Below are 13,936 nucleotides of genomic sequence, written 5' to 3'. Positions count from 1 at the left end.
GTGTCCCTTTATGTCAAAAGTGGCTTTAGATCGGCTAGAAAACAGCGATAGTAAATTAGAACACTTGCAGAATTGAGCGATAGTGAATCGTGGCGAAATTTATATTATTATATTATTTTTTTTAATTATTTATATTTATTATATTATAATTTATGTTTTTGTGTTTCAAACTTCATCATACCCGGGATATCTACTAGACTCTTGTTTGGACAGATTTAAGTGTGTTATTGTTAAGAATTACAGGCCTACAATATAAAACGCCAGATTTCCATGCAAAATAATTGTACCGCTTTCAGCACCAAAAATCCGAAATAATCATACCGCCAGGGAGGTTAAGAGGTCCTGTCATGCTTTTTTTTTCTATTACAAGGGATGGTTACATTGTTGTCTTTCCAAAAAAAGTGGGCTTGCAAGACCGCTGCACAAATACGGTGTGACAGAAAGTATTGCAACGACCGCCATTTTAAATGTATTTTCTAAGCAATTTTCTAGCAAAAAAAAATATTAACTTGTAAACAACAAATCTCAGAAAGAGGCTCGGTCCTTAAGAGGTTAATATTTAAAGATATTTAGATAATAAATGTTTAATTTAAGAAATTTTCTGTATCACTTCTTTATTACTTAACTGTTAGATTTTACGAGCTAAGGGGCGGGGGGGGGGTTGGGGAATCAGCCCAAAAAAATAAAATCGGATCGGTATACCTCTAATGCAGACTATATTTGAATAGTCACAAAGAAGAAACTACAATCTATATATACAATGCCAGAGTGAAAAAATAATAATGCACACATGTAAAGTGTTTAGGGTACATTAAAGTTATTTGCAGACAAACTTTACAACTGATTATGTGGCAATTGAAATCAGCCTAACTTTCCTTTTAAATGTTAATTTGCATAGCAAAGCTGATGAAACTAGAACATTTTATGTTGCATTAAGCACTTCCTACCAACCATCTTCTACACATAGGCATTTCATTGTGGAACATTATAGGAAAAAAGAGACGAGATTGCTTCACAATAATGTATTGCTTCATATGATGCTTTCCATCTAGGTCTATCACAATGCAAAAGGTCAGCTTTGTATTTTTTACATCAAGTAGCTGAAGTATATCAAGAGAAGATCATCAAAAAGCATTGCTATCCATTAATGGAAACATTTTCTTGGCAGTATTAAAAGATTATGTCTGCTGGCAGGGTATAAAAAGCCTGTAACAAGTAAAATCAGCTTATACTGCAATGAAATGCTGTAAATTAAAAAAACTAAAAGACAGGTTATTAAGCTGTTAAAATTTATGGATCTCTTTATGGATCTCTTGTTTATGAAACACATTTAAATGTTTTTTTGCTAGAAAACATTTAAAATATGTAACAAAACAATCAATGTTAATGACAGTATTTTAAAAACAGTCCTATTTAAGTGGATTTTTTGTTCATAAATAGATTTTCTGATGCTCAATTTATTATTTTTTTGCAACAGTGAAAAGGTGATGCTACAGTACAGGGAATGTCAGGAAGACTAGATGGCAGGACCCCATTTATATTTCCTGTCTCATATCACCCTGTTTCTACCCCAGTCAAAAGTACCATTTTATTATACATGGGAACAGGTTTGATTTTTAGCAACATATGCTAGTGACTGAGTGAAATAAAATTACCGCAAAACGGGGCTTGACAAATTAAAAACGCACTAAATTACCCAATTTTTTGTAAATTGAGTAAATCGATACCCAACATGTTAAGCGTTAAATTTGCGTTCAACTGTGAAATGGCGACAAACTTCAGTACCCTATATTTTCCACATGGATACTGCTCTCATTTCAGCATGCGTGGCGATATGAAACATGTGTATCGCAATGGCTGTTTTCAGGCGTAGGCGTCCCAAGGCGTGCATTTTCGGTTGTACATGCTTATATGTGGGGGTGGGGGGAGCCTTAAAAAAAATGTTTGGGGGGGGGGGGTTATGTGTTTGGGTGTAACTTCAATTTTTTCCAAGCATTCTATCAGACAAGTAAACTGCCTATCGCCTATGTACATCCCTGCAACTGGTAAATGGGCTGACAAAAGTCAAATTTCTAGTCGCTATGGTGACCTGGTGCCTGGGATTTGTCAAGCTCTGCCTTAAAAATCAGTGTACTGGCGTTCATTAACAGGAGATTCAGTTTTTCTGCAATAACTGTTATACACTACGTTCAGGAGGAATTAGACAGTGGCAAACAAAAAAAGCCGTTGGCTAGCCAGGTATAACCCTTCAACGCCCTTCATGCTTCAGTTTTGTAGAAAAGCCATGTTAAACCATGGTCAGTTTACAGGGGGGAGGGTATAGCTGGGCAGGATCAGCCAGGTTTTTTAGGTGATAGAAGGGGCCCAAATTACACAGCATAAGCACTGTGCTGTATAACATGCTTTAGAGCCCATTCACATAGGGGCAACTTTGGATCCGACTTCAAGTCGCCCCAAGTCGCCCCTAGTCGCCTCAAGTCACGCTACACAAAAAAATCAATGTAAGTGAATGGATCTGTCTTAATGCACACTACTGCAGTCGCTCCGACTTCAGAAAAGGTTCCTGTACTACTTCAATCCGACTTGAAGGCAACTTGTACCCATTGATTTCAATGGAAGTTGCCTCCAAGTCTGATCACTGTTCATACTGAGGCAACTTTACAGGAAGCAGAAAAGAAACAGAAAGTAATTTCCTCCACTAAACAGCCAGCCCCCTCCTTCTCACACACAGCTGATAAGCTCTGATTGGCCACTTGCAAAGTTCCCTGTCCTGGAGGCGACTTAAAGTTGTGTTGTAAGTTGCCCCAAGTCGTGCTGTGATTCATACTCAAGTCGTGTCCAAGTTGCCTCCCAAAGTCGTGCTGGAAGTCGTGTTGCCCCTGTGTGAATGGGCTCTTAAGGGAACAGGAAAAACCAAACCAAAACCAGAACCAAAAATAAAAAAAACGAACACACTTTAACCACTTCTAGCCCAAGGACGTCATATGATGTCCTTGACTTTCAGTGGGAATATCTGAATGATGTCTGCGGCTACAGGCATCATTCAGATATCCTTGTTTTCAGCCGGTGATTCTGTGCACCACAAGAATGATCATAGCGGCGGTTCCGACGCTTGATCTTTCTTGCAAGCGACGGGAGAGGACACCCCCCCCTTCTGCCACTATCGGGCCGTGCCATCGGGGACACAGAGAAAGAATCGGCAGCCGCCGGATGACGACCATAGGAATTTCCGGTGACCCTATGGTCACCAGTCATCTCTATGACCGTCTGAGACCCGGGCGCAACGTTATGACGTCACGTCCGGGCCGCGGATGTAAACAAAGCCGCGATCGCGGCTGGTAAGCATGAAATCGTGGAATTTATTATTTAAAGTTAATTTAAAGTACCAAAGTTTGGTGTTATTCCATGAGTGTGCGCAATTTCAAAGCGTGACATGGCATGGGTATCTATTTACTCGGCGTAACATCATCTTTCACATTATACAAAAAAATTGGGCTAACTTTACCATTTTGTTATTTTTTAAATCATGAAATTGTTTTTTTTTCCAACCTTGACAGGAAGTGAGGAATTCTATCCTAATGGTACCTCTAATGGTAGCTTACCTAATCCACCTAGAACAGTTAAAAGAGAACGCCAGCTTTTCCTCCCCAAAACATGTGCATTGTGCATGTAAATTAAAACCCCACTGTCAGTTTTAGCACACAACTTACCAACTTTAGCTGGTTTTGGTGTCTGATGTCACTCCTCCTTTCTCCTTTGGTGTCTGATGTCACTCCTCATTTCTAAGTTCCTATTTACCTTTTGCCAGTCCTGATACTACATATCCCATGATCCTTTGAGCCTTTGTAGTTTCAGGAGTTCTGGGAGCTAATGTGGGTGGGTCCTATGGTTACTGGGGGCATTTCTGGGCCGTCACGTGAGTGGTGAAAAGTATAAATGTGTCATACCGCCTCCTGTGTCATTTCTGTCTTGCAGCATGCCAAAGAATGGCGGCTTACTGCAAGACTACAGAGGAACGGCTGTGGGAGGTTATGAAGAGGTTTCCTTTATATAGGAAGGGCAGGATCTGAGGGGTGGGAGTCTCTCTGTTCACACTGGTCAGCATATTTAACTGGGCAGGATTGAACTCTTAATTGCAATTCATTCAATCCTCCCCAGCAGCAGCACAGCTATCTTTCAGAACAGGCTGTATATGAAGGGGTTTCCTTCTTGAATAATGCTGTGATCTGTGAGGAGGGAATTGGGAGGTTTGGGCTCTTCCTGTAGGTGTGACTGGGCGGGACTCAATGCTAATTAGAATGTATTCGATCCCACACATCAAAGCTGTGGAGGAAGTTATATCATATGCAGAATCTGAAACACTACAAAGGAGGTGTATTATAGCGGCTACCTGCTGCAGGAAGTGGCAGAGTCTAGCAGGATATACATAGTGTCACATGACACAAAGCCACAACTAAACCCAGAATATCAGGGGATCTGCAGACAACAGAGCAACATGATACAGAGGTATGATCATTCCATTCAGTTCTAGTGAAAACAAAGTTTGAGTTCATCTTCAAGGAGGAGGAGGCTTTAGGCCTCAAAAAGAACCTGATGCAACACTATGAATGGGTCCTTAACCCCCCTAGCGGTATTCCCAAGTGTGGCTCGGGGTTCATTTTCACTACCAAAAGCGGGAACCCCCGAGCCACTCGGGATTGCTTCGCAGAATCCTGGTACAGGTTAACTTACCTTGTCCCCAGGATGCTGTGATATCCTCCAGCTGTATCCTCCGCCCGATGCATTACTGTTCCGTGCTCCATTCCCTGCAAATGTTGCAACGCATGGGGGCGGAGCCTATCGGCAAATTCAAAAAGTTACAAAACACACATAATACAGTAATGTAATCTACAGATTACAGTGTATCAAATAATTTCACATCAGTTTTGTCCCTAGTGCTTTGTCCAGTGCCCTGCCTGCACTTTTATATTATATATTCTGTTCTTTCTGCCTGAAAAATTGAGAACGTCCATGGCATTTAAAAAGTGTCCCTCTACTTCAAAAGTGGTTTTAGGCAGCTAGAGAACAGCGATAGTGAATTAGAATCACTTGCAGAATTGAGCTATAGTGAATCATGGGGAAATTTGTCAGACACTGAAAGTGACAACAGCGACAATTCTAGGACTGAGCAAACGTCAGTGTTTTTGGTTTGATTATATTATTGAATAAAATGTATTATATTAATTTATAGTTATTACATTATAATTTATGATTTCGTGTTTCAAACTTTATCATACCCATAATGTCTACTAGACTCTTGTTTGGACAGATTTAAGCGAGTTATTGGCAAGAATTACAGGCCTACAATATAAAGCGCCAAATTTCCATGCAAAACAATGTACCGCTTTGACATTTAAAAATCAGACATAATCATAACGCGCAGGAGGCTAAAGGATAAGTCTGCTTACTAAAGGACATTCTGCCAGAGATGATAGCAAGAAGAAAGACCACCTTGCGAGCGAGGTCAGAAAGAGAATATCCTTAACAGGTTAAAAAAAACAGATTAGGGTCCCTTGGGAACCAGGGGGACTGATGTGCTATACCCCAAGAAAGGCCTTAACTAAGAAGTGAGAGGCAAAAGGTCTCTGAAACAGAATAGCCAAGATTTGTTCTTTGAGGATAATCAAGGCCAGATATGCTGCCCAGACTGAAGGAAAGACAGAATACATTCTAGCAAGTTCTTTCTAGACTGAAAACTCCTTAACTCACCTCCAAACTAGGCCTTCCAGGTGTGATGATAGACAGAGAAGTCTATTTCCTAGTCTACAAGAGGGCAAGGCTGGCCAAATCCAAAATGCACCTTTTCCTTGGGATTATAGCTTTAACAGTCATGTCATTACGGCCAATGACAGAGATAGGATGGTACGCTGGCCTTTTAGGACAGAAGGTCCAGACGAGTCAGAAAGGCTCACACAATGTTCACCAGGATTCGGAGTATTTCGGAAGACAGGACAATTGGTGCTGAAACCCTCAGGTTATCCTACTGATGTGAGAATTGGAGGTGGTATTTATGTTCTTAGCTGCCTGCTTGTGATTTTACTTTTTATTCGTAAAGCAAAACTTCACTTAAAAAAGTGAACGTGCCGCTTATCCTCCTGTGCAACCACTACCCCGCCTTTATTGGTGGTAGTGTTTTTGGTTTTTTGTTTCAGGGAGTGGGTACCTTTTTCTGACATTCATTGAGAAAAATGCAAAGCATTCTCTGAATGGCAGCCATGTTGCATGGATGACAGCCTGTGTTCAGAATTCAGTAGGGCAGCTGCTCAGCATGGGACCCGGAAACAAGTGGAGATCACTGGAGTAGTGCGGTCGTAGTTACATTGGTCAAAGCTGAATCAATGTAACCATGTATAAAAAAAAAAAAAAAATACAATTTTTTATTACTCACCGTAAAATCCCTGTCTCTTAGTTCATTGATGGACACAGCCTCTGTTTTTAATCTCGACCAGACAGGGTTTTATACTGCCACCTACAGGAGGACGACACTAGGAGGAAAATAACTTGCCACCTCTTATGGGCAGTCGTTCTGATATAAACCCCCCTCTGAGCAAGTCAGTTGAACTCCAAAAAGGACTTTACAGTAACAAAAATTCAGTTTTCTCTTACGTTCATTGCCGGACACAGCCTCTCTTCTTGACTAAACAGGGATGTTCCAAAGCAGTGCCACAATGAGGGGCGAGCAAACCAAAAACAACTGGAGCTATGGGGCAACATACCACCACCCAAAACCACCCCAAAAGGGACGATAAAGGAACCCTAAAATGCAGCCATGAAAAAAATTGTGGGCAAAACAAGTGTCCAAAGATGCAAACACGTCGACTTTATAGAATATTGTGGAAATGGTAACCACTATGCAAACCTAAGACACAGACATCTAGCATCGAAACGTCCAAGAGAAACTAAGCACCCTACCCTTGTGGAGCACTCCGTAATAGGGAGACGGAAACCTGACCCACAATGGTGTACACCTGAACAAGTGTTTACCGAACCCAATAGAATATAGAAGCAAGAGAGGCTAGCATCCTAGATACAAAAAAAAAAAAAATCCAACCTCCAGGAAGGATGACATATAGGAGCCATTACCTGAGGAAGCATGTCCCACCCCCCCCCACTAGGCCTCAAGGCACGACTGTAGATTCACTTGTGGAAAAAAAAATAAAAAAAAATAGTAGGGCCATAAATAATTTTTTTTTATTTTTTTTTATTCACTTTGATTTTTGTTTATCCAAATGTAAACTACAGGAAAAAAAACAAGACTGGACAAAATTATTTAACACTATGTATAAATCAGCCTTAATGCTCAGTACACCGATCTGTAAGGCAAGTAATTAAAGCCACTTCTTTCTTGTATTTAAGAACCATTTGATTTTCTTTAGCTCAGCATCAGATATAAAACTGTAGCTTTGATTATACATGTAATTGTTACCCCCTTTTTTACAAATCCAATACATCCTCAGCTCATCAGTGGACCTCCCCATGTTCTCTTGGCAACTTCTACAGAAAATATAATAAAGACACAGCACTCAGCTAAATAAAAATCCTGCCTGCTATCGATCATATTGTCATGAACAACTCTAAACATATTCATTAGTTTTGTTTGCTGCCACTGCAGTGCAGATCCATTAGAGTGATATGTATATTTACTTAAATGAGTATTTATAAAATAAACATTTTCTTTTAGAGAAATAGAAAAGAAAAAAAAAAAAAAAAAAGGAGAAAAATCATGTAGATTATATTTTCCAGTAATGAGAATTGTTATTACAATTTCAAACCATAAACTCTTCCAATTATAGAATAAAATGTATGCTTTTCATACACAGAAACAGAACACTAGTTGTAAAACCAACTCAAACTATGAAAAGGGTATTTAAAAAAAAAAATATTGCCAAACGAATGGGCCTGTAAGATGCACCATATTACCAAAAGTATTGTGACACCTGCCTTTACATGAACTTTAATGGCATCAGAGTCTTATTCCATAGGGTTCAATGTTGAGTTGCCCCACCCTTTGCAACTATAACAGTTTCAATTCTTCTGGGAAGGCTGTCCACAAGGTTTAGGAGTGTGTCTATTGGAATGTTAGATCATTCCACTGATTGAGCAGCCCATGTTTACACAGAACATGGTACAATTAGTAAAATTCAGTAAGGCTATGGTTTTACCTGCAGCCTTGCCAAAACATCCAAAACGTGTGATCATCTCCATATAGATACAATAGTTCGTATTTGTGATAAGCTCCTAAAATTTGCATAACATATTCAATATGATTGCCAATTGCAACTTAAAGTAGGTCATGATTAGTGACGTCTTACCCTCAGAAAGGAAAAAAAAAAAAAAAAGGCATAAAATTCTATTTCAACGCTCAGCTTCTCTGACTGTCTTAAATGTGCTTCAGCATTCTCTGAATGTAAAGCAACTAGAATATGTTTTAACTAAAACTGTTAAGCCAAATACACTGTGGGGTTGTCAAAGCGGTCGTTTTCATTAAAATTTAACATTCAAGAGTTTTTCCTGTGCCTTGCTTCATAGAAAGGCTGCTGCCATCAGTGCACCCGAGCCTGGAGAAAGTATTAAGAAAATACTAATAAAATTAAAAAAAAAAACCTTCACACACTTGATTTCCACAATCTGAAATTTGAGCTGTGAATTAAAACTGAAAAAAAAAAATAAAAAAAATAAACACATTTCATATGGAGGTTAATAAACATAACACTGCAATATTGCTAAAGTCAGGTTGTCATCTTTGGACTGATTTGCAGTACATATAAACGATTTAAAGGGTTTCACGGAACATTGAAGTAGCTTCAGAGACTGTGTGTATAAAGAGCTCTTCTTATGTAACCACTGGAGAAAAGCGCTAAGACAGCATATAGTCATGCATGCAGATTTTGTGCTAATGCGCAATGTGATGCACATCAAAAGAGTGACTTGTACTGATCTATCTTGTCAGATAAGCTGCCATCACCTAGCAACTTATGTAAACAGCATTGTTTAAAGGGGAACCTATAACTTCTTCGAATTTCAGTTTATATAATAATAAAAATAGAATAGTATAGGTTTGGTTTTAAAGAAGAAATGAAGTCTGCAAGCTGGAAAAGGCAGGCAGAAGGCAAAGGACTAAAAACCAATATTGCCTGTGGACTCCCTGCTGATCTTTCTCCATTTTACCTTACCATGCCTAGTTCTTCATTTTGTCTCTATATGGAGGAGGCCATCCTGCTAGAGGCATGGGTTTGCTTCCTCAGGTCAGAGAACAGCAGTGAGCATTACAGTAGTGACATTACTAAATCCCAGTCAGATGATCTCATACTCTACAAATAAAAACCATGAGGCTGTACACCTAGGCACACTCACATACCAGGAGGTGCATGGTTATTTTCCAGAAAGAATTAAAAGGGATTGTAAAAAGGTACATTTTTCAAAAATAACAAACATGTCATACTTGCCTGCTCCTTGCAATGGTTTTGCAAGGGCAAAGCAGCCCTGATCCTCCTCTTCTGGGGATCCCCCACAAGCTCTCCTGGCTCCTCCCCTCTTCCAAGTGAAGTGCGTGCTCGATCCTGAGCCAGGCTGTGTGTCCACTGGAAAACACAGCATGACTCAGCACCATCACTGGGGAGGGGGGAGCTGAATGCAGAAGGCTTTTTTTTACCTTAATGCAGATAATGCTTTAAGGTAAAAAAAACCTGCCTGTTAATGGTTTTAAGACATAAAGTTGCATTTTAAGTGTACTGTTTAGGCAATTTCTAGATGCCCCCTTTAACATAGCAAAGAGAAAAACAATAAAAACGGTAACACTAGCCTGGGTGCTGATTGAGAATGGGAACAATGTCTGGGATCTAAAGAAAAAAAAAAAATAAAATACATAGTCCAAGAACAATTAAATTCTTGTCTCAAAGAGCAGGATACGTGGAAAGAATGGGAGTGATGATTCTGGAAGACAGATCAGCCTCGGAGTGACACCCCCCCCCCAAAAAAAGAACAAAAAAAGCAGCGCAACGTCAATATCAGATTCACTTTATTAGAGATACAAAATAGCATCCACTTACATGTTAAATAAACTTACAGCTTGGTACCGAAGCATCAAGTCAGCCTGTAAATGTTCACAGCAAGCACCAGTAGGGTGAAGAGGATAGAGCCATATGCTGCCCAATGTTAAGTAACCAATGGAACCGAGAATAACAGGCAGCCTGCAGGAACCGAGAGCAAGAAATGGAGCAGCAACACTGAAAACGGCACAAGCCAGCAGCTCTGCACCAGGATTAACCACCACACTAGGCTCTGATGAGGGGGGAATAGGCAATGTGTTTCCAGGCCAATATGCCCCTTTGTCAAGCCTAGAGAGCATCAGAGAAGTGAGTAGATTTAAATAGTATAACAATAAAAAGAATATACAGCAAAGCTTCACTTTTTGGGTCCAGGTCCATTTAAATCTCTTAAACACACCTTCGGGTGATACTTACCCTTTCCATGCTCCCCCTCAGTCCTTTTTTCCTGCTGAAGCCTTGAATAAAATTACATTTAAAACCAACCAGTTTTAATAAAAATAACACCTCACAATCCTGTCATCAAAGTCCTTGTTTATGCCCTTTTGTAATGGGATGAAAACATGTCCCACAATTGCACTCCCGCATTGTAACCCTACCCCATGAACCCCTAATGTAGACTACAGGAAGCCGTGCAGACACACACTACACACAGTTGTCACTTGAAAGTAACCATTCCAAGGGGAGTGCATGTAGTGTAGAGACAGGAGGTGGTTGACAGAGGCTGGAGGAGATCAGCAGCATTGGGATTGTAAAGAATCAAGGCAATTGTCTGATACAGTGCTTACCCAGGACTAATTGATGATCTGTTACTTTAGGCCAGTGATCTCCAAACTGCAGCTCTTTGCTTGCCTTTATCCAGCTCTTGGGGAAATAGAACACCAACTGAAGCACTATTCCTCCTTTTGATACCAATAGTGGGGCATAATTCCTGCCACTGAAACCAATGATGGAGAACTATTTTTTCCAACGAGACACTATTCTTCCCACGGTGTGGTATGCACATTGCAGGTCTGTGACGACATATATTTAACACCAAGACCAAAAATAGTACATATTGCCGGCTTACCAGTCCTCAGATGTGGTGGCCAGGGCCACTGATAGAAATCATGGGGCCCCGTACAGCCTACCTGACGGGCCCCCTTCAGCCCCACCCCTGGTCCCGCCCCTACACAGAGAGGCTGGGGTATACAAAGAGGCTAGGGTATACAGAAAGGCTAAATTGTGGGCGTGGCTAATTTAAAAATATGCGCCACACGGAGCTGGAAAATGGACGTGGTTTAAATTCCCTTAATTATTGGGCAAAGCTTAAAAGGGTGTGGTTAGAGTCTAAGATGACTGTGTGTAGGATGCAGATGATACTGTGCTGTGTTCAAAACTGCACTGTCCAATTTGTCACAGTCAAACAGTGCTACATGAAAAAAAAAAAAAAAAAAAGGGGACGATGCCATGCCAGCTAAGCCCGCTTTTAAAAAAAATTTTTCTAAACTTTTAATGAGAAGTAATATGTCTAAGGGCCGGTTCACACCATGCCTGCATCTGAATTGCGAAGGAATGTGCTGTGGATTCCTCAACAATTCAACCTGCACGCAAAATGCACTGCTTTTGTGATCTGCAATAAAAAGTTGACACCTCAAACGCAGGTCGCAAAAGTAGTGCGTTTGCCCTGCACCTGCCAGCCCTGGATCACCATGTGATCTGGTTGCAGTGCATGTTAAAAAGTAGTGCATACACTCCTTGGTGCCTTTGCAATTTTAGCCCATTCAAAATAAATGAGCTTGAAATTGCACTGCACAGACCCACATGTGAATTGCACAGGAATGCACAGTGTGTTACTCTGTGATTCAGCTCCAGGCATGGTGTGATCTAGTGATCTAAAAATTTAGATAGAAGTAATAAAAAGTGGGGTTTGCTGACACTGATAGCATCTCTTTTCATGTAGCACTTCTGTGAGAAATTGGGCAGTGCAGTTTAAAACCCAATTTCTCACAGTCAGGACAGCTGTGCTACATGAAAAAGCAGACAGACATTAGATTTTACATTGCAATTAATGTGACTGGGCTAACCTGCAGTCCCCTGAGAATCCAGATCCAATTCCACCATAGTGCAGCTCATGTGTGCACACCAGAAGAACCTGGGACCGATCGTCAAAGCCGGCCACACCCCCTCCCGTCCACTCAAACTACAGTATCTCACAGTCAGGCTCGCCTCTCTGCCTCTGAGATGTTTAGCGCAGAGTGAGTGTTCATTGAGAGCAGCTGAACAGCTGCTGAGGGAGGAGTGGAGGAGGGGGGAGTTGGAGAAAAACTATTTTTTTTTCTTCTGCAATCTGTTCAGATTGCTTGGGCCCCTGTGGTGGCTGGGCCCGGTACAACAGGGCCAGATGTACTGGCTTATCAGCAGCCCTGATGGTGGCTGCATTAGTTTTCCTTTCAGGCTTCCCCCTCTTAAAATTTTTACCTGGCAATCCTGCTGGTTACATATTAGGATGAATATGCTCACTCACTATACTATCTATGGAGGAGCAGTGTTCTCACTCTAGGACAGGAAGTGTGTTAGGATGCTCAAAGGGTGCACCACCAAGCTCATGATGATGTACTGTGTAACAAAAAGGAGAAAAAAAAAAAACAAAAAACACACGCACACGAAATCTGGTTACATATAAGATGCAGAAGAGAATATTCTAAGAAAAAAAAAAATCATATGACTAATCACATACTTTCTTTGCTGCCAAAATGATCGGTGTCTTTCCACATCAGTGGGATTCGAATACCTGCAGGAAGAAGAACAGAGACAATGAGACATTATGGTTATTTGGTAAATTGTACATTTATTGTGTTTAAAAAAAGGCAGCCTACTTCAAACCAGCAGGATCTACATCAAGTAATTACAGAAAACAGAATTACTAAAAGCTTGATGTAGAGTGGTCATCCATTAAGCCTATTCACAATCTTTCATAGAAAGATTTCAGAAGGAAATAGAAGTGAAGTAATATTGACATAAAAAAGGTCCACAACTGCTGTATTGCAATACAATGGATTGTCCCAAAATTGTCGTGAAATAATTATGTGGATGTACAGTCATGGGTAAATATGGGCGGAAAAAAAAGGTTTCCGAGTATCAATCATTTCAGAGAATTATATATAGTGTATATAAAAATAATACGGAATAATACACGTACTAAATAATAGAAAATCTCTATCACAGTTCTGGCTAAAATGAGAATCACAATTTCTTGCTTAGAATAAAGACCATGATTCTCACGGCACAATATATTATATATATATATATATATATATATATATATATATATATATATATATATATATATATTTATAGCAATTTTCTCAAAAAAAAAAAAAAAAAAACTATTCACATCGAGTTTTTTTTTTGGACACCGTGCCGGTCCTGAGGAGCTGCAGGCAGGAGTTTTTAGGCGAGGCCGCGGCTTTGGCCTAGTCCGTGGCGTCCAGCCTCGCGGATTCAAGATTTAAATCAATTTTTTTTTCCCCCAGCCCTAATATATATATGTGTATGTATATCTATCGATAGATATTTTCTTTATTATATATACACACACACGTTCATTCCAGACTTTTCACACTCGGGCGGGGCGCTTGCGGGACGTTCCGAAAAGTCCTGCAAGCAGCATCTTTGGGGCAGGTTGGGAGCGCTGTATTTAGCGCTCCCAAAACGCCCTGCCCATTGGAATGAATAGGCAGCACTTTCAAAGCGCCTCAAAAGCGTTTTGAAAGCGCTGCAAAACAGGAGTTTTTAACCCGAAAAGCGGTGCAAAAGCACCGCTAAAACGAACAGCACTTTAGCGCTTTCGGCCGCAGTGTGGTTGCAGT

General features: G+C 40.4%; 1 protein-coding gene across 1 annotated transcript in view; it reads right to left on the bottom strand.

Moving 5' to 3' along the window:
* RTKN2 (rhotekin 2) overlaps nucleotides 1–13,936 on the bottom strand; it is a 192,750-nt gene that overhangs the window by 105,616 nt on the left and 73,198 nt on the right. Inside the window, exon 4 of the mRNA XM_073596259.1 lies at nucleotides 12,805–12,858. Coding sequence (XP_073452360.1) covers nucleotides 12,805–12,858 — 54 coding nt within the window. The remainder of the gene's footprint in view (nucleotides 1–12,804; nucleotides 12,859–13,936) is intronic.

The sequence above is a fragment of the Aquarana catesbeiana genome, linkage group LG08 (genome assembly GCF_042186555.1).
Source record: "Aquarana catesbeiana isolate 2022-GZ linkage group LG08, ASM4218655v1, whole genome shotgun sequence".
Classification (NCBI taxonomy): Eukaryota; Metazoa; Chordata; class Amphibia; order Anura; family Ranidae; genus Aquarana; species Aquarana catesbeiana.
Note: the sequence above shows the minus strand (reverse complement) of the source record. Positions and strands in the feature narration are given on the sequence as shown.